Source organism: Schistocerca cancellata, chromosome 2, assembly GCF_023864275.1.
Source record: "Schistocerca cancellata isolate TAMUIC-IGC-003103 chromosome 2, iqSchCanc2.1, whole genome shotgun sequence".
NCBI classification, from domain to species: Eukaryota; Metazoa; Arthropoda; class Insecta; order Orthoptera; family Acrididae; genus Schistocerca; species Schistocerca cancellata.
In genome coordinates this window covers 759,476,986-759,497,975 of record NC_064627.1, presented here as the reverse complement: position 1 = coordinate 759,497,975, position 20,990 = coordinate 759,476,986, and the positions used below count along the sequence as shown (strand labels likewise).

Here is a 20,990-nt window from a genome sequence, read left to right as displayed (position 1 = left end):
CTCAGAGCCATTTTGAAGAAGATACTGTGATATGCAAATGATTAGCTTTTCAGAGCAGTCACACAAGGTTGGCGCCGGTAGCGACACATACAACGTGCTGACGTGAGGAAAGTTTCCAACCGATTTCTCATACACAAACAACGGTTGACCGGCGTTGCCTGGTGAAACGTTGTTGTGATGCCTCGTGCAAGGAGGAGAAATGCGTACTATCACGTTTCCGACTTTGATGAAGGGATTGCTGCTCGCGTTGGTCGAGATCCAATGACTGTTAGCAGAAAATGGAATCGGTGGGTTCAGGAGAGTAATACCGAACGCCGTGATGGATCCCAACGGCCTCGTATCACTAGCAGTCGAGATGACAGGTATCTTATCCGCATGGCTGTAACAGATCGTGCAGCCACTCGATCCCTGAGTCAACAGATGGGGACGTTTGCAAGACAACAAGCATCTGCACGAACAGTTCGACGACGTTTGTAGCAGCATGAACTATCAGCTTGGAGACCATGGCTGAGGTTACCCTTGACGCTGCATCACAGACAGGAGCGCCTGCGATGGTGTACTCAACGACGAACCTGGGTGCACGAATGGCAAAACGTCACTTTTTCGGATGAATCCAGGTTCTGTTTACAGCATCATGATGGTCGCATCCGTGTTTGGCGACATCGCGGTGAACGCACATTGGAAGCGTTTATTCGTCATCGCCATACTGGCTTATCACCCGGCGTGATGGTATGGGGTGCCATTGGTTACACGTCTCGGTCACCTCTTGTTCGCACTGACGCACTTTGAACAGTGGACGTTACATTTCAGATGTGTTACGACCCGTGGCTCTACCCTTCATTCGATCCCTGCGAAACCCTACGTTTCAGCAGGATAATGCACGACATCATGTTGCAGGTCCTATACGGGCCTTTCTGGATGCAGAAAATGTTCGACTGCTGCCCTGGCCAACATATTCTCCAGATCTCTCACCAACTGAAAACGTCTGGTCAATGGTGGCCGAGCAACTGGCTAGTCAAAATACGCCAGTCACTACTCTTGATGAACTGTGGTATCCTATATATTTTAAACGAAGAAAACATACCTAAATCGAAACAAATTAATTCAAAATAACCAAAATAATACACAACCTAATTTCTAAAAAAATCTTTTAATTTATATATTAAATAAATGAAGTGCCTGTTGAAACTTGGCAGCTGTACCTGTACACGCCATCCAAGCTCTGTTTGACTCAATGCGCAGGCGTATCAAGGCCGCTATTACGGCCAGAGGTAGTTGTTCTGGGTACTGATTTCTCAGGATCTATGCATCCAAATTGCGTGAAAATGTAATCACATGTCAGTTCTAGTATAACATATTTGTCCAATGAATACCCGTTTATCAACTGCATTTCTTCTTGGTGTAGCAATTTTAATGGCCAGTAGTGTATGTCATTCAAGGCTGTGATCTTTCTCTTTAAACAGTCAGCCCTACAAATTTTTTCATCCGGTCACAATGTGCTTCGATGGAAGTAGACTACGTTGTGGCATATCTTCCGTGTAAAGGAAATAACCAAACTCGTTCAAAACTGTCGTCCGAAGGACTTAGTCAGCCACGAAAAGTAGAAATTCTTTCTTAATTCGTGCGCTCTAAAATCTTCCCAATGAAATAAGAATGCTTTTCTTTACATGTAACTCTTAAATATGGACGACTGTGACGGCTACGTGTAGATTATAATGATTTGTTCCTGAATTTTATGATGGAACAGAGGGAACTGCTCGTCTCTAATATCGCAACTGGCGTTATGGAGCTTTACGTCCCATATCAACGGTGCCACATGACTTCACGTGCAAGACGCTCTGAAGAGGTTCGGTAGTTTAACCACTTTGACTCCACCTGTCCCGGGTTCGAAGGCCGCCACTACTTTGAGTAAAAATCATCAGCAATTGCGGTCGAGGACTTCCGACGTTAGAAGTCACCCTCTTCCTGGTTTGTCAAAGAGGGCAGAGGAGCGTACAGAGGCCCAGGGCACTCTCTTGCTCTGCGGTGGGAAACTGTCCCTTAGGGAGGAAGAATCAGCAATGATCAACGGCATGAGGATGCAGAAAGCAATGGAAACAGTTACTTGAAGGACACATAACGCGTGTCCACAGGACGTGTGATCTGTAACTGAAAAGTGAAAAATGTCATGATGATCTCTCCATTGGAAAAAGATTCCCGGCTAGTCCCCCATTCAGATCTCTGGTAGGGGACTCCCAAGGGGGAGGTGACCATGAGAAAAAGACTGAACAACCAACGGTAGGGTAACGTTCTGTGAGGCAGGGCGTGAAATATCAGAAGTCTGAACATGATAAGGAAGCTAGAAAATCTGAAAAGGGCGACAGTGAAGTGAAATGGAAAGTAGACAAGGATTTCTGTTGAGATGAGTATATGGTAATATCAACAGCAACAGAAAATGGTATAACGGAAGTAAAATTCGGTATGAATAGGAAGGTGAGGCACATAGTGGGTTATTGTGAACAGTTCAGTAATAGAGTTGTTCTCATCAGAATCGACAGCAAGCCAACGCCAACAACAGCAATTCAGATATACATGCCGACGTCGCAAGCAGAAGATGAAGAGATGGAGAAAGTATATCATGATCAAGTAATTCAGTATATAGAGATATAGACAGTGTCTTGAAAGGATATAAGATTAATATCAACAAAAGCAAAACGAGGATAATGGAATGTAGTCTAATTAAATGAGGCGATTCTGAAGGAGTTAGAATAGGAAATGAGACACTTAAAGTAGTAGATGAGTTTTGCTATTTGGGGAACAAGATAATTGATTATGATCGAAGTAGAAAGGATATAAAATGTAGACTGGGAATGGCAAGAAATGCTTTTCTGAAGAAGAGAAATTTGTTAACATTGAGTATAGATTTAAGTTCAAAAAATGGCTCCAAGCACTATGGGACTTAACATCTGAGGTCATCAGTCCCCTAGACTTAAAACTACTTAAACCTAAGTAACCTAAGGACATCACACACATCCATGCCCGAGGCAGGATTCGAACCTGCGGCCGTAGCAGCAGCAGCACGGTTCCGGACTGAAGCGCCTAGAACCGCTCGTCCACAACGGCCGGCCTAGATTTAAGTGTCAGGAAGTCTTTTCTAAATGTATTTGTGTGGAGTGTAGCCATGTAAGGATGTGAAACATGGACAGTAAATACTTTAGACAAAAAGAGAATAGAAGCTTTCGAAATGTGGTGCTACAGAAGAATGCTGAAGATAAGATTGGTAGATCACGTAAGTAATGAGGAGGTACTGAATAGAATTGGGGAGAAGAGGAATTTGTGGCACAACTTGACTAGAAGAAGGGATCGATTCGTACGACATGTTCTGAGGCATCAAGGGATCACCAGTTTAGTATTGGAGGGCAGCGTGGAGGATAAAAATCGTAGAGGGAGACCAAGAGATGAATACACTAGCGAGATTCAGAAGGATGGTTGGGTGCAGTAGTTACTTGGAGATGAAGAAGCTTGCACAGAATAGAGTAGCATGGAGAGCTGCATCAAACCGGTCTCTGGACTGAAGACTACAACAACAATAACAGAACAGAGATATGAAAATCGAAGAGTCATGGGGGATTGGAATGTGGGTGCAGGGAAGGAGTGGAAGAAAGGACTACTGGAGTAGTAAGAATAAGGAAGGACTAATCGAGTTTCGTAATAAAGTGCAGTTAGTAATAGCGAATATTCTACTCAAGACTCACAAGAAGAGCAAGAAAAGGCCGGGATAAACGGAAAGATTTCGGTTAGATTACATCACGGTGAGGCACAGATTCCGAAATCAGATATTAGATTGTACGTCGTATCCATTACAATATACTCCGTATCTCAGAAAAGCTCCAGGATAGCTTTTAAAAAAATAGAAAATTGCGCTAACCAAGTAATGATCCTAACTCCTATTGGAGTGTCTTGCTTGGCTATCTATACCTAGTTGCCCACATTTCTGGAGGTATTCGAAGCAAGCAGGGAAATTTTCAACTATGATGCCCGTGAGTTGTCACCACCCGCTGGATATATCCAATATCCGGATGAAGTTTTCCTTTCAGTCGACTTTTCACTCCCGGGAACAAGAACATATCGCAACGCGAGATGTCGGGCATATATGGCGGATGTTGGATGGCAGTCACAGAATGTCTAGCCACATACTCGGTAACAGATAATTTTCGACTTTCCTCTTCCTGTTCGTCTGTTTGTGGGACGAGTTTTACATTAAGTTTCCGTTTTCCTAAGTCTTAGCGTAAAATCTTGTGGCACACGTCACGATTCAAATTAAGTTCTACTGATTTTGCACGCGTGGTTACAGAACGGTTTTATTGCAATAACTGCCTTACACGCTCCAGGCTTCCATCGGACTACCAGCTCTGGGATCGTCTTTCACCGAATCTCTGCCTTCACAAAACCTTTTGTGCCACATTAAGAGTGCAATGGGAATTCAACTTTTAGACGCAGAGGAGAGAGTTAATAAGTAGAAAGAGAACATTGCAGGTCTTTATGAGGGGGAGGACTTGGTTCACGACATGGTAGAAGAAGGAACAGGTGTCGACAAGGCAGAGACAGGGGATCCAGTATTCGAATCAGAATTTAAAAGAGGTTTGGATGACTTAAGATCATATAAGGCACAAGGGATAGATAACATTCAATCGGAATTACTAAAATCACTTGTGTAAGTCGCAACAAAGCGACTATTCACGTTGGTGTGCAGAATGTGTGAGACTGGAAATATACCATCAGACTTCCGGAAAACAGTCATCCTCACAATTCTGAAAATAGTGAGAGCTTACAAGTGCAAGAATAATCGCACAATAGGCTCAAAAGCTCACGCATTCAAGTTGCTTACAGGAATAATGTACAGAAGAATGGAAAAGAAAATTTAAGATGTGTTAGATGACGAGCAATTTGGATTTGGGAAAGTTAATGGCAGCAAGGAGGCAATTCTAATGCTGCAGTTCATAATAGAAGCAAGACTGAAGTAAAATCAAGACACGTTCATAGGATTTGTTGACCTACAAAAAGCTTTCGACAATGTATAATGGTGCAATATATTCGAAATTCCGAAAAAATAAGGGCGAGCTATAGGGAAAGACGGGTAATATACTAACATACAATATGTATAAGAACCAAGTGGGAAAAATAGGAGTGGAAGAGTACGAAAGAAGTGCATGCATTGGAAAGGGTGTAAGGCAGGAATGTAAGCTTTCGCCCCTACTGTTCAATCTATACATCGAAGTAGCAAAGATGGAAATGAAAGAAGGCTTCAAGAGTGGGATTAAGATTAAAGACGAGAGGATATCAATAATAAGATCCGCTAATGACATTGCTGTCCTCGGTGAAAGTGAAGAAGAATTACAATATGTGTTGAATGTAATGAACAGTCTAATGAGTACAGGGTATGGACTGAGAGTAAATCGAAGAAAGACGAAAGTAATGAGAAGTAGCAGAAACGAGAACAGTGAGAAATTTAACATGAGAATTGCTGATGGTAGCAAATTAATCTAGGACGGACGAAGCAAAGAGGGATGAAAAGCGAACTAGCACTAGCAAAAAGAACATTTCTGGCCAAGAGACGTATACTAGTATCAAACATAGGTCTTATTTGACGATGAAATTTTTTTGAGAACGTACATTTGGATCACAAAGTTGTATAGCAGTGAAACATGGACGGTGGGAAAAAGCGGAACAGAAGAGACTCTAAGCATTTCACATGTGATGCCACAGAATAATGTAGAAAATTAGGTTGATTGATAGGATAAGGAATGGGGAGGTTTTCCAAAAATCTTCAAGGAAAGGAAAATAGCGAAATACTGGCAAGAAAATGAGATGAAAAGGTTGGCACAGGAGACAAATTCGTGGCGGGCGTGTATCAAACCAGTTCTGGTGACTGGAAAACGCACGCCACTGATGAACAATGTGTTGGTCAGCAGCTATACGCCTCTGTCTTCTAGCCTTGACCGCAGTAACGACTTCAGTTACAGTGGCAGGTGTCTGCAGAAGTACGTGATGTGGCCACTGCAACAATGACCTACGCATTTTGTGTAGGTAGCACACAGGAATAATAGCGTTGCACTTGTTATAGCAACCAAATATTCGCGCAAGGGACACAGCGAGTAAAAGAGAGAGAGCTGCTCTTGCCAGTGATGATCTCACATGCATGAGACTCGGGGTGGGCCCGGAATGACGGATGGCCGGCTGGCGTTACACGCTTCAAATGGTCCGAAGCGATGGGTCAAGTGACACAAAGCTGGCGCACATCGGTTTTTTGTGAGCTCTCCGAAGCCAGCTGCGCCTTTGTCTGCCTAAGGCAGAGTGTCAGCGTACTTTGTTACATTCGAGTTTGCATTTGTCAGGAATGCAAGTTTATTTCGGCGCAGCGTGCTGTGCCGCAGGAGTGCCGATATTATCATCTTCCGTATTTTATCTCTATGGAGCATGTACTAAATAAGTGAAACATCTAAAACACGTGTAAACATAATTTGAATGAAACTTTCATCAACTAGTGAAGTGTTCGTTTCTGTGAGTCCAGTCGCGAGGCATATGCGGACGGTTCTGCTGGTAGAGTGTTGTTTGTGAAAATGGGAACTCCAATTTGGCGTTGCGCTTTGTGAGGAAGCACGGCACCTGTGACTAGTATTATTTCGAACGTGAACTTAAGAGGGCAGGCCGTGCAGCTCACTGGTCGGTAGACACGTTTCAGTTTCGATCCGCCAGGGTGGCTCTTGCTTCATTCCTTTGCTGCATCTACTCAGTTGTCCCGTTGTCCTCTTGAGGTTGGTCACACGAAGCTGCCGTAAGTAGGAAAATCGAACGCGATTGACGGGAACAGAAGCAGGAAATCAACACTATCAATCACTGGCATCCGCGAGTGAGAAGACAGTAACAACTCTTTGCAATACCGCGTTGCCTACATCATTTTCTCCACTCAGTTCATGCCCTGTTTCCTGTCACGTCAATTTTACGTAAACCCCATTGCACAACAAGCATGCTGTGGACTATTACTTTGCAATGAAGGAGACGCGATGACGCTTCTCATTCTGGAGTCGACTTCTTCGAGGCAAAGATTCACACCTGATGCCGCTTTTGATACCCATGCGAAAGAAACCGAGGTGGTGAAAAGTGAAGAATACATTTTTATTAATAAATTCCTGAATTTGGCTAGACTGAGAAGGGGTACAACATAGTTTTTAAGTAAGTTTGTAGAATCGAAAAGCTTGTAAGATGGTTGGAAGGTACATTGTGCTGAGACATAACTTTAAGAATCAAATTCGTTACAAAAAGCCGTTTCTGAGTTAATTAGCATTGAAGTTAGCCAATCAGGCGTTCGCTCGCAAATTAATGTCCGTTGTTCTCATAGCGTGGATGACAGCGCGCGAGATTGCTCAGCCTTTGGCTCGGTTTAGATCCTTACTACCGTCCCATATCCCATTTTTGTATCGCTCTCTTGTTCGGTTGTAGAAAACCAAACGAAGAACACCTTCGGCGACACCGTCTCTGACGGGCCGCTTGGATTTTCTCGCGCAACGGTTTGATTACCTAACTTCAGTGCTATTTAACGCAGAAACGGGGCAACGTATTGAATTTGCAGTTATTTCTCAGCACAGTTTACACTGCAATATCCTTACAAGCTTTTCAGACTGTTTCGGACCACCCTGTATTGCCTCTTAAATAGCATTGATTTTTATACCATCATCTGTCTGCAATCATGAAGAACACTCATTTTGAGGGTATTACATCTTTTTAATTTTGAATAACATTACTAATACTTGGTATCACTAATCTGACTTTTCAGAGAAGTAATAACATTTTTGTGCGATTTATTTGAAAGGAAATAATACTGCAGAGGCATATCGTGTTAAAAATAGACTACCACAATGGCAAAAAGAAGCTACTGTGAACAAACAATCTAGAGAACAAGAGCGATGATAGGTTTCCAGTGTTGTATAGAAGAAGCGAGAACTCACCGAACGATGACGTCATTGACGAGTACGAGCAGCCCCAGCTGGGTGTACTGCCAGAAGAAGGCGCCGCCGATGGCGCTCATAAGGCTCGGCTTCTTCTTCTTCTGCTGCTTGTTCCATTGCCTGCAACACAAGCTACTTGTTAGTACAAAAGAAGTGCACGAGTTAGGGAAGATGGGGAAACAAGACACATAACTAAAATGCGATACAGAACTAGAACGATTCATGTTTCTGCCATATACAAAGAGCGTGACTGCTAGCATCGGATACATTCTCCGACGTAAAGGGTTACAACACTAAAATAAAATAATATTTTAAGATTGCCGAAAGATGACCCAAACTGATACAGACCGCCGGGTGTAGAAATTAGATGCAGGTCTAATAAAGCGCACATAAGGATGAGTTTAGTATGGTCGCCGGACTCGGACATTGTTATCGAGGTGAGCTCAACAGCATTGCGACGTCCAGAAATTGTTTGGTTCCGCGGGAGGCGTGGACTATCGCCGAAATATCTGCCCAAACTGCTGCAGACAGCCGGGATGAACGAAATTAGATGCGAGTCTAATGAAGTGTTAATAAGGGTTAGTTCAGTATCGTCTGTGGACTCGAACATTGTTATTATTAAGGTCAACGCACCAGCGTTGGTCGTCAAGAGTTGTTTGGTTCTACGGGCGGCGTCAGTTGGCGATACCCTCTGGTGGCATAAGCTAGGACGAAAGTGCACGAGTTTTCCTCGACCAGCTGTGTTGATGTATCGGAAACAGAGCCCTAAAATTACTATAGATTACTGTAGAGTATGATAAGCAAGTGTAGACTACGGTAGTTTTCCTACTAGCTTTGCTCAGTTCAGGTCGTACCTGTGTTAGCTATACGTTAGCTGTGTTGGCCGGCCGGAGTGCCCAAGTGGGTCTAGGCGTTACAGTTTGGAACCGCGCGACCGCTACGGTCGCAGGTTCGAATCCTGCCTTGGGCATGGATGTGTGTGATATCCTTAGGTTAGTTAGGTTTAAGTAGTTTTAAGTTCTAATGGACTGATGACCTCGGATGTTAAGTCCCATAGTGCTCAGAGCCATTTGAATCGTTAGCTGTATTGCTCTGCTCACCTGTCGGGCATTACCTCATAACGATCGCTTTCGTTGCAAATGCGATTAGTGTCTTACTAGATTCCCATAAAGAGCGGAAGCAGTGCACCCTCTATAAAGTTAGTGAGGACATACAAAGAGCCGCATAATCTACACAGTTATTATCCTGTCTGTTAGTTAAAAGTAAACTGTATTTACAGTAACACTGAAACTGTCAATGTTTAATTCAGGTTTTATTCGAAAATTCTTTATATGTAACGTGAAACAGAGAGATGCTGAAGCGAAATTTTTTAAAAATACATACAGCACTATAAAATGCATTTTCCTCGACAAAAAAGGTAAAATAATAACCGCAAAATAAAAAAATTATTAAAAATCGCTGCAATCTTCGTCGAAATTGTGTAAAGCATGTTTCTGTTATACATAAACAACTTTCGAATTTATGAGTAATAACACGAAGCTCTTGCCTTTGATCACAATGCAGATCGTTCTACTGAGTAGTAAATAACAACAACAATTGCATATATTTTTATGTTTCTGCTTGTAAACTGTACTTGCATCAAAAGTAATTGCTTTGCTTACATGAAAGAGCAGAAGTTGCACGATCAAATAATTTTTATTGCTTATAAATGCAATGTATACTTCGTAAGGATATAAAAGACACACTGAATGATGTGTGGCTCTAATTATGAGCAACAATAAAAAAAAACAACGAGAATTCGTCGGCTCCCAGTTTCTCTCGTAGACATTCTTTTATATTTCTTTCCATACCAATGCTTGCAATACTACCATTAATCCTATCATATACTATGACATTTATGTAGTGTACAAAAACTACCGAACCGTAATTTTGGTAGAACACAGCTCTGACCCGAAACTTTCCGATTGCTTATGTTACCATTCACACAAAGATCACACTTGCTCTTGGTTATTTCTTTCGGTTTGCTGTCGTGGATCTTCATACGCTGTTGACGGTTCTTGGTTTTCACGACTTGGTTGCCTCTCGGGTAGTCATTTCGGATTTGTGTACAGATTTTGCCGTAGTGCGCTCAATCCTTTCGGCCACTCGCCATTCTCTCAGAAACCCCTAGTGGCACTTCCCTCATCTGAGTAGTACGTTATTAAAGCGAGTGATCGTCCCCTTTAAGAATGCTTAAAATAATATGAACGACCTATGCGCCCAACCCAGTAAATCATTCGTAGCTGAATATAAAGAAAGACGTGATCAAAATATATGCTTTGCTGAAGTTGATGTTTAAAAAAAAGCAGTCTATCAATGTAAATGAAAAGTCAGAATAGTAGTGGAAATTGCTAAAGGGCCAAACAATTTACTGATGACAACGGCTACGAAAGTCGACGTTCTTATATAATATCCAGAATCATTTATATATTGCGTTTGAGTTTATCTTTACCGTTGTAGACTGCATAGAGTTGTCGAGTGCGTAATGCGCCAAAATTTACATGGCGGCGATCACAAGAAAGGAAAACAGATTTCACCCAACCGTATTCATCTATTGACATTAAGGAGATACGAATCGAAGATATGAATTTAAGGTTCATACACTTTATTTGCGGTTTCTTGCTGTAAATTGTTGCGCAAAATTGTTGTAGCTGGAAGGAAGAAAAAACGATGTCGCGAGCTGTTGGTGCCAAGGGTACCCATATATGATTTTTGCGGCGGCAAAGAATATGTGACGAACTAGCAGCTGACCGGTAAAACGAACCCCGACGGGCGCCAGCCACGATGCATTAATTAATTGCTAGTAGTTCTTCTCGTCTGACCTCCTGAGTGGTTGGAGGGACACCCCTCGCCTACTCTGGCCCGGGAATACCATGGCGGCCCTTGCTCGACGGTGTTTCCTGGCTCCTGCCCCTCCCGCCTTTTTATTCTTCCTGTTCTTTTATGTTTCCCGTTTTTAATATATTATCTTTCCTAAACTTTAAACTGTGTTGCTCGTGAGATGATGATGGTGAGATGCAGAGTGCGCGTCTCCCACAGCATATCATGTTCTGGGGTGCATTCTAAATGAGCGGCTCGTCCACCTTACCCCCTCTCACACCCCTCCTACTTGTCCTTGATTTTATCTCTGTCGTACTGTATCTTGTCCACAATCGGGCTTCCCAGGATCTGCCTTTTTCATCCTTCTTCTGAGAGTTATTCCTGATTCCATACAGGATGAAGGGACTATCGACCTCGCAGTTTGATCCCCCCAACTCCGACGACCAACCAACCATCCAGTCTGCTCGTTTGTCAAATTTTAATGGTTCCTGAACTGTAGTACGGATCTGATGCTGGTACGGATTTGCTCAGAGCTTAGTAAAGTCGCTTGACCGTGGCAGTACGGTTTTGGTCAGGGTATAGTCGTGTTACCAGACAGAGACTGGGAACGTCAGCTTGAGAGCTTAATTTCAGCTGACTACTGAAAGGTCGTTAGGCTGATTTAGAACAAGGTTTAAAGGAAGTTATCGGGAGTCCTTAGAGCTATTGGTGTATATTGTTCATTATGTATTCACGGAATTCGAGTTGTTGATCAGTTCAAGTGTATTGTATTAGCAGTTTATTGGGTTGGTTCAAATGGTTCTGAGCACTATGGGACTTAACATCTATGGTCATCAGTCCCCTAGAACTTAGAACTACTTAAACCTAACTAACCTAAGGACAGCACACAACACCCAGCCATCACGAGGCAGAGAAAATCCCTGACCCCGCCGGGAATCGAACCCGGGAACCCGGGCGTGGGAAGCGAGAACGCTACCGCACGACCACAAGATGCGGGCAAATTGGGTTGGTAAAACGTCTAATATTTACAACCCGATCACTGGCTGATAACATCTCGAATGCAATTTTATGGGTATGTGGAATATGATATTTGGATCAGCGTAAGTTCCGATTAGTTCCTGTTTATGGTAGTGATCCGCAACAGAATCGTTTCGAGGGAGAGTGGTTTCTGTTCTCGTGGTGTATGAAGGACATATTGGATTGCTCTGAGTACGTATGTGATACCCAAGGGCAGATTTATTGCTGTGGCAGGCACTACCTCTTTATTACCGGAAAGTTCGAGTTGTTAGCAAGCCGTATTTGTCCTTAACTTAGTAAGTTTGTTTCATCGAATTCCAGTTCTCATTGTACTTTTATGGGACCATTAACCCGGACAGTTACTGTGCTAACACTTTATGGCAAGCTGAATCGAGTATCCAACCACTTCTGCACCAAATATTGGGATACAGTATTAGTTAGCCTCCAACGCATTAAGAAATACATATTTGGATAAACGTTACATTGTTAGGAATCAAGTGGCGGTGGCACTAACAGATTTCTTTTATTTTATTTTCTTATAAGGTTCAATATGATCTCATTCCACTGGAACTCGATTTCAGCATCTGTACCGGACGTTACTTGAATCAGTCGTCGTTAAAGTGCTGAAGAGAATAAATTATTATCTTGTCACTCAGAACATAACTGACGTATTAGTAAATCCGTACGTTCCTCAAGAAAAAGATAAAATCAGAATCACATTTTTCCAAACGCACAGCTCAAAAAAGAGAGCAAAGAAGAAAAGATAAAATATTTCTCGCATTTACATACTACAGGTTCAAGATCAAGTGTTAGTTCTATTCGAATAAATCACCCTCAGATACTAATCAAAATTCAGTCTTTAAAGATAGAGAGGTACATGTTGGAAAGAAATTTGCGAAAGTTTCAAAGTTGCGAAAAGAAATTAAAGAACACAATTTAGCGATATTTCAGCGATAAATCTATGTCTGGACTTGACCATTCTCAGGCGAACAGTATCTCTGAATAGTGAGTAAATAAATCTTTTCTACTTTAATTCATAAATACCGAAAGAAAAGTCAAATGATCAAATTTCTGAAATTTTGAGAGATAAGTTAAAATTCAGTTGAGGTTTACTAGCGTTAAAAATTTTAATTAGAAACTATATTGGCCGCACAAAATAATTTATTTTTGTTTTGATACGTGATCGGTTTCGATCTGTGTGATCTGAACAGGTCGAAATCGGCTACCTTTTAAAACAAAAATGAATTATTTTATGCAGTCAATACAGTTTTTCACTTAGATTTTTTAATAGTTCTTTTTGTCCGTTGTTGTTTCCATGAACAATGTTTCAAAAAGTTTAGTATTTTAGCTCGGAAAAGGGGTAAGACGTATATAATTGCTATATTTGCATCTGTATATAGAGTTAAAAAATGGTTCAAACGGCTCTAAGCACTATGAGACTTAACATCTGAAGTCATCAGGCCCCTAGACTTAGAACTACTTAAACCTAACCAACCTAAGGACATCACACACATCCATGCCCGCGGCAGGATTCGAACCTGCGACCGTAGCAGTCACGCGGTTCCGGACTGAAGTGCATAGAATCGCTCGGGCACAGCGGCCTGCTTGGAAATATTTATAAGCATTTTTTGTGCTAATTACACCCAGAATATATGATGGGTTAGGCTAAGTTTTGAATAGAACTAGCATTTAAGAATTCCTGTGTTTTTAGGATGCAATTATGGCGCATTTCCTCTTAAACAGAGGTCGTAGATATACTAAATTATCTTGATTTACGCGGCTGTCGGTAATTATAATTAGTTCTGATATACAAATTTTTCTTTGTATTTTCAGTATCCTAAATAAGGTGACGGTCAGCCATTAAAAGGATGTCTTTCTGTAATGCTATCTAATTTGGCGGCAAGGCTACACTTTGTTCGGACATATTTTACGGCAAGGAAAAACAAGAGATGGCAACTTTCCACTTCTTTCGTTCTTTCGTTTACAAAAACTGAAGGTCTATGATGGCGATGCTTGTGCAGTGCATGCCCCTCTCGTTGTTATCGGAAAATAGTTTTTGTGATTATCTGCTGTTTTGTTACAGCGCGAAGACGTCTAAAGAGCTCCAGGTCTAGTGCTTTGTCTGATACTACTAGCATGACTCTCCCATTAGTAACCGTGCTACTTTCAGTTAGTAAAACAGTGCAAACCTTAGTATGTTTTCGCCTGTATGTCTCAGGTTCACAGTCTAAAGACTTTAGTATCTTCTTTAAACAGATTTTCTGTACTTGCGTAATTAAGTATGGTTTCGAAAGGGCCAAAGATGCCCTTCGTTCCGCGAAGATCGATTGGCACCACACCACACGCTAGCTGTCACGTGTAGAAATATCCCAGGGTAATTACTACTCTCTCCAACAATCATTTATTCCTTACCAGAGTCTGCAGGCAGTATAAAAATTAATACTTCCATTTTTCTCTCCCTTTATGACCTTGAAGTGGCGACACAGGCACTGTTCGGACCACTCTGTTCTGTGATTGTTTGCAGTAATTAAATCAAATGTGTGAGACTATAATTATGATTATATTTCCGGTTAATTAAGAGTATATGTACCGTCATGTTATCTTTGGACACTGTTCCGTGTTATATCTGTATTTCCATACTGATATCCTGTTTCAAAAGAATTACTTTGATGAATGTACGTTGGCCCCCTTTGCTTTCTTGAGATCTGGTGATAGGGTCATTAATTGACGGGAGAATTATATCTGTTAGTAGGCTAATAAGTCTGATGTTAGAGACGAAGCATTAGGTGGATCGGATAGTAAGATATTAGTAACGTGAGCAGAGGGATTTCTACCTTTCGCTAGAACACACCAGTTCATGCCTTACCTCTGTCTCAAGACTTCGACGGATTTTGCACACAGAGAAAGAAACCATGGGGGACTCCATTCACAACAAGCAGCGTCTTCTACTGGGTTACAATAATTCCCTGTATGGGATGCTCTCCCATCGCTGGTCAGTTGCAACTCCTTCCGCATTTAAATAACTTCACACCTTCATTTAGATGTTGCGAAAGTGCGATGCTAAATGTCTGAGTTCAGGAAGTTCCACAGTAGCTCATATGTACGACTATGATATGGATACTTGAAGATGAAAGTTATTGGCTTGGGTTTGTAGAATCCGTAGTGATGCAACTCTGTTTCTTACAATTGTGTAGAGTGATAGTACGTAATTTCAGTTCATCGTACCTCTTTATGCAGCACTAAGGAACTACATATTTAGCCGGTAGGCTACAATTTGTACATTGCCTTCGTTTCTCACCAATAGGTAACAAGAATTTTTTTCTCATTAGTAGGTAACAAGAATTTTAAGTGGGAGAACCATCGCAATCAAAGATACAGAAGAAGGAATAACCTTCATTATCAAACTCCAGATTTATTACTTTTAACAATATCCAGCTATAAACATATTTCGTAGTCTAACATGTAATTTAAGAGAAATGCTGCAAACAATTTTGTTAACAGATTAGAGCTGTCTCCCTATATGTTACTTGTTTGCCAAGGAAGTTTTAATGGACAGTAATAGCACTGCAATCCTGGTTTTTTTTCGTAAATGTGAACTCATAATCAAGTTCTAATTTGAAATTTCCGGGCAGATTAAAACTGTGTGCCGGACCGAGACTCGAACTCGGGACTCGAGTTCGAGCCTCGGTCCGGCACACAGTTTTAATCAGCCGCGAAGTTTCATATCAGCGCACACTCCGCTGCAGAGTGAAATTCTCATTCTGGAAACAAGTTCTAATTTCTTAAATATTAACTGATTATTCAAAAATAGAAGACTGAATTGCAGTTTTGACTGTACCGATAAGGTTTGTGGAACGCAGAACACTCACGATTAACTACAGTCATGTCTTCTTCAACCATTTCCCTGGACACCGGTTTCTGAAGAGAACATTTCGGTCTTCGGTCTCGGGCGGGAGGACAGGAGTGTTCCCTTCGGTCTGGTGCAGCTACCACACCACCCGCAGCTACCCTCCACCAACTGACGACTTGTAGTAAGATTTCACAGCAGAAGCGACAGAGTTATAAGCATTGATATGCGAGTGTAGGCGCTTTGTCTGAAGCTGTTACGACTGCCGTTCATACACATTGACTAAGTGATCGAGGGATCACCAGTGATGCTGTAGCTTTTACAGATAATTCCATGTAGTAATTCGATACCCCTCTGTTCAAATACGAGTGACCACTGTGCGCCCGCCATATCCAGGTATATTCACGCTTGATTTGTGAGGTGGTAGTCTCTTCCCTATAACCTAAACTTCCCCTGGATCTTGTCAGATCAAATGATCATTAGTTTAGTCGTGTTCACTGACGATGACTGTTGTTTTTTCACTCTTCCTTGTAATTATCGGTCACAGGATTTTTCTGTGTTTTCAACTTGTGTTTACGTTGTTGTTCATGAAAATTACAACTGTAAACATCAAACTTAACGAGAAGTAGTTCATTCACCGTACCACAAGCATGTTCGACATTTCCCCATATCCTCTCTAAGTTCAGTGGCTATAATGAACCTTGTCTGAAAGATGTATACAGAAGTTCACAAGTTCAGTGGCTATAATGTACCTTCTCTGAAAGATGTATAGAGAAGTTCACAATTCTCATTCCCTGGCTAGTAATGTGAAATTTATACTATGAATTCCATTGCACGTTCAATTAAACTTCCTCCCTGGAAGAATATTGAATTTCCCCATAACGGACACGTCTTACAGTGACTAAGCCATTTCAGTAAGCATATTGCAAAACGTGGGGACTTGTCTTGCCGGTTCCGCTTCGTCCCTTCTTATGATGTGTTTCCAGCTGTTTTATCTTTATCCTACAGCTAATGACGGAATACCAAAACTTTTCCCTACATCTATCTACATGCATACTCCGTAAGCCACCACAAGATGCAAGGCGGAGAGTATCTTGTGCCACTATTATTCATCCCATTCCTGTTCCACTTGCAAATGGAACGACAGAAAAACGATTGTCTATGTGCTTCCGTACCACTTCCAATTGCTCTTGTCTCTTCTTAACGATCCTTACGCGAAATGTACTTTGGGAGCAGTAGAATCGTTCTGGAGTCAGTGGTAAACGCCCATTCTCAAAATTTTATCAATAGCGATTCGCGGAAATAACATCGTCCTCCCTCCAGGAATGCACATTTGAGTTCACTCAGTATTCCTGTAATATTCGCATGTCGGTTGAAGCTACCGGTAACAAATCTAGCAACACGCTTCTCAATTGCTTCGATGTTGAATTGCGTCAACGTCTTCCTGTAATCCGACCTAGTGCGGATACTAAACGCTCGACTAATTCTGAAGAATGAGCTGCACCAGTCTCTATATGCGGTCTTTTTTGCAGGTGAGCTACACTTTCGTAAAATTTTCCCAGCACAACGAAGTCGACCACTCACCTTCCCTGCTAGGGACCTTACGTTCTCGTTCGATTTCATATCGCTTTGCAACGTTGTGCGTAGATGCTTAATGACTGTGTCAAGCATTCGCATTACTAACGCTGTATTCTAAAATTACGGGGTTGTCGTTCCTACAAATCTGCATTAACTTATATTTGTCTACATTTAGAGCCAGCTGCCATTCATCACACGAAATAAATACATCAAAAAAAGCTTTGGATCATCCCGGTTCCCAGAACTCCTAAAGGCAGACGTTGACTATGGATATTGTATCACAGACACAGTCCCTTTGACTGTTCAGAGATGCCCGCCCAAAGATGTAAACAATCATGCATGAGCAGCGCCTATTAGACGGAGGGGATCCGACAGCCGATCAGTTCCAGTCACTCCACCAGGAAGGAGGTGCACGGCTCATGTTGTCTGTAGTTCAGCCATGACTAGACGGTCAACACCGCGGTTCGATCGCGTCCGCATTGTTACCATGTGACAGGAAGGGCTCTCAACAAAGAGCAATTACTGCAGTGGATGATAGCTACCTACGGATTATGGCTCGGAGGAACCCTGACAGCAACGCTATCATGTTGAATAATGCTTTAATGTTTTTCGTGCAGCCACAGGACGTCGTATTACGACTCAAACTGTACGCAATAGGCTGCATGATGCGCAACTTCACTCCCGACGTCCATGGCGAGGTCCATCTTTGCAACCACGACACTATGCAGCACGGTACAGATGGGGCCAACAGCATGCCGCGTGAACCGCTCAGGATTGGAATCACGTTCTCTTCGCCGATGAGTGTCGCATATGCCTTTAACCAGACAATCGTCGGAGCCGTGTTTGGAGGCAACCCGATCAGGCTGAACGCCTTAGATACACTGTCCAGCGAGTGCAGCAAAGTGGAGGTTCCCTGCTGTTTTGGGGTGGCATTAATTGGGGCCGACGTATGCCGCTGGTGGTAATAGAAGGCGCCGTTACGCTATACGACACGTGAATGCCATCCTCCGACCGATAGTGCAACCATATCGGCAGCATATTGTCGAGGCATTCGTCTTCATAGACGACAATTCTGGCGCCCATCGTGCACATCTTGTGAATGACTTCCTTCGGGATAACGACATCACTCGACTAGAGTGGCAGCACGTTCTCCAGACATGAACCCTATCGAACATGCCTGGGTTAGATTGAAAAGGACTGTTTATGAACGACGTGGCCCACCAACCACTCTGAGGGATCTACGCCGAATCGCCGTTGAGGAGTGGGACAATCTGGCCCAAAAGTGCCTTGATGAACTTGTAGATAGTATGCCACGACGAATACAGGCATACATCAATGCAAGAGGTATTAGAGGTACCAGTGTGTATAGCAGTCTGGACCACCACCTCTGTAGGTCTCGTTGTATGATGGTACAATATGCAATGTGTGTTTTTCATGAGCAATAAAAAGGGCGGAAATGATTTTTGTGTTGATATCTGTTCCAATTTTCTGTACAGGTTCTGGAACTCTCGGAACCGAGGTGATGCAAAACTTTTTATGGTGTGTGTACAAGTTCTAAGTCATCCTGTATCTACTACAATCACTCATAAACGACATTTTTTTCGTGTCGCAGACTGTTGGTCGTCTTATCCGTCAAATCGTTTGTCTATATAAAAAACAAGAGCGGTCCTATCACACTTCCTTTTTTTTCGTATCACATTCTACAGCGTCAATAGCCCGCTTCTTCTCTGCAAAATTCAAAGAGCTATACCTTTCTGAAGTTATTTTGATAACTGATTTATGAACAGTCGTAAGTAAAGTATAGTTGTGGAAACAATGGGATTTCTAAAAGAGTTGAATAACGAAACAGTTATGTGAACATTGACGAAACAGTTCGAATTACCGCGTAACAGATAGCCATTGACTTCGAATTAGACTATTTGCGAAGCAGTCTGTCGTGACATTCGCTTAGATTTATAGAGTGTACCAAAACACACAGGATATCCTCGATCTGTCAAGAGTTTTATGAGGAAATCGACAACAAGTTTGATTTAGCTACACATTCGATTTTTGGAGGTTCGAATTAATATGAATAGAAAGTACATATTTGGAACGTTGGCTTCTGCAACTCATAGAGCGGAGTTGGTACTCTATGTCGTATCTGTTGAATGTAGATATTGTCCATCACTTGACTGGCTAATCACTTACTGCATGTGGCTCGGCTATCTGCTGTTATAAACTGCGATAGTCTACGGAGTCTGTTTCATCAACAACTTGTTTCTCACGTAAGTTACGTTAGGCAGTAAGCAGCTTTCCCCGAATCGAGCTACTCCGGGCACACTTTTGATATGGTTGCACCTGATGATATGGTAAGTCCACAGACTCAGGGGACTTACCATATGACCGGGACCCAATGCGGCGGCGACGCTCTTGTTTCTTCTACTGCCAACTGCCCTGCCGACGATCATTACTAGATCTGACAACATGTGTCATGCTCTGTCATGCGATACGCCAACCTCTTCCTTCCTCTGTGGCAAGAGAATATCTTTGCATCCAACGCGGCAGCTACTGTCATCTGCTTCTACTGTCGTTATGAATTAACAGATCGAGCATTTTCCAGTGGTAAAACTAGTAAGCGGAGACGTCGTTCATGTAGAAACGAATTTCAGCTTGTAAAAACACAGTGCGGACTTCTCGTCTTGTCAATGTTGATTATTACTTGTGCTCATAATAAAAACTGATCACTACAAGTTCAGCATTCTCCTTTCCTCCCAGTTCTCTGCCATCCTTTTCGTTGCAGCGTATGATCCATTCATTTGTATGTCGTCAGTTGGCTGGTATATACTTCCCCTGTTCTCTTCTCATTCACGATTCCTTCTGTTGTATTTTTTATGCTCATCCAGTATCCTAGCCAATTTTTATTCCTTCTCCTAATTTTTCCCAGTATTTCTCTTTCGTCATTCACACTCTCCATTGTCATACAAATCCATATCTCAGAGGCCTCAAAGTACTTCTCCTCATCCCGTTATAATGTTCATACAGAATGTGGTATCGTCCAAAGATCGCGGGGCCGTAACAAAGTCGGCAGTTTAAGATGTCACGCTACATTCCGCAACGAAAGCACGGTGAGTCATCTTCGCAACAAGGTCGCTTAAACCTGCCCGATCAGCAACACACAGCTGTGACTCCTGCGATGTTGGAACTTCGCCGTGTTCGTCGCCACAATAATACAAACGAACTTCTCCTTCTCCCTGACATCGCAAGGCCTCACTCAAGTCTGCACACTCGAGAGGAAGACACAAAACTTAATTGGACTGTTCTTTCTCATCCACCCTAGTGCCCAGATCTCGCACCTTCCGCCTTCCTTCTGTGTGGCCCAATGAAGAATGCACTCCACGTGAAGCAGTACGTGGGTGATGGAGAGTTTATTGATGCAGCGGGACGTTGGTTCCGACGTCGACCAGTAGACTGGTACCATGCAGGCATACAGACACACCCCGTAAGGATGATCGGAAATTATGTTGAAAAATAGAATTTTGTAGCCGAAAGAGTGGGGAATAATACGCTGTACTGGAAACCTGAATACAACTAACCTGCTTTCAGGAAAAAAAGTGTGCAACAGTACTTATTGAAAGCCCATCGTATCTTCTAATAAAGTGAACTAATATCTTACAGGTTCAAATTTTCACCAGTCCTCTGACGATCGCATTTTCCTCAGGTACAAC

General features: G+C 42.4%; 1 protein-coding gene across 1 annotated transcript in view; it reads right to left on the bottom strand.

Annotated features, from left to right (window-relative positions):
* LOC126162586 (ATP-binding cassette sub-family C member 4-like) overlaps nucleotides 1-20,990 on the bottom strand; it is a 234,797-nt gene that overhangs the window by 99,958 nt on the left and 113,849 nt on the right. The window contains exon 3 of the mRNA XM_049919186.1: nucleotides 7,986-8,105. Within this exon, the coding sequence (XP_049775143.1) occupies nucleotides 7,986-8,105 (120 nt within the window). The remainder of the gene's footprint in view (nucleotides 1-7,985; nucleotides 8,106-20,990) is intronic.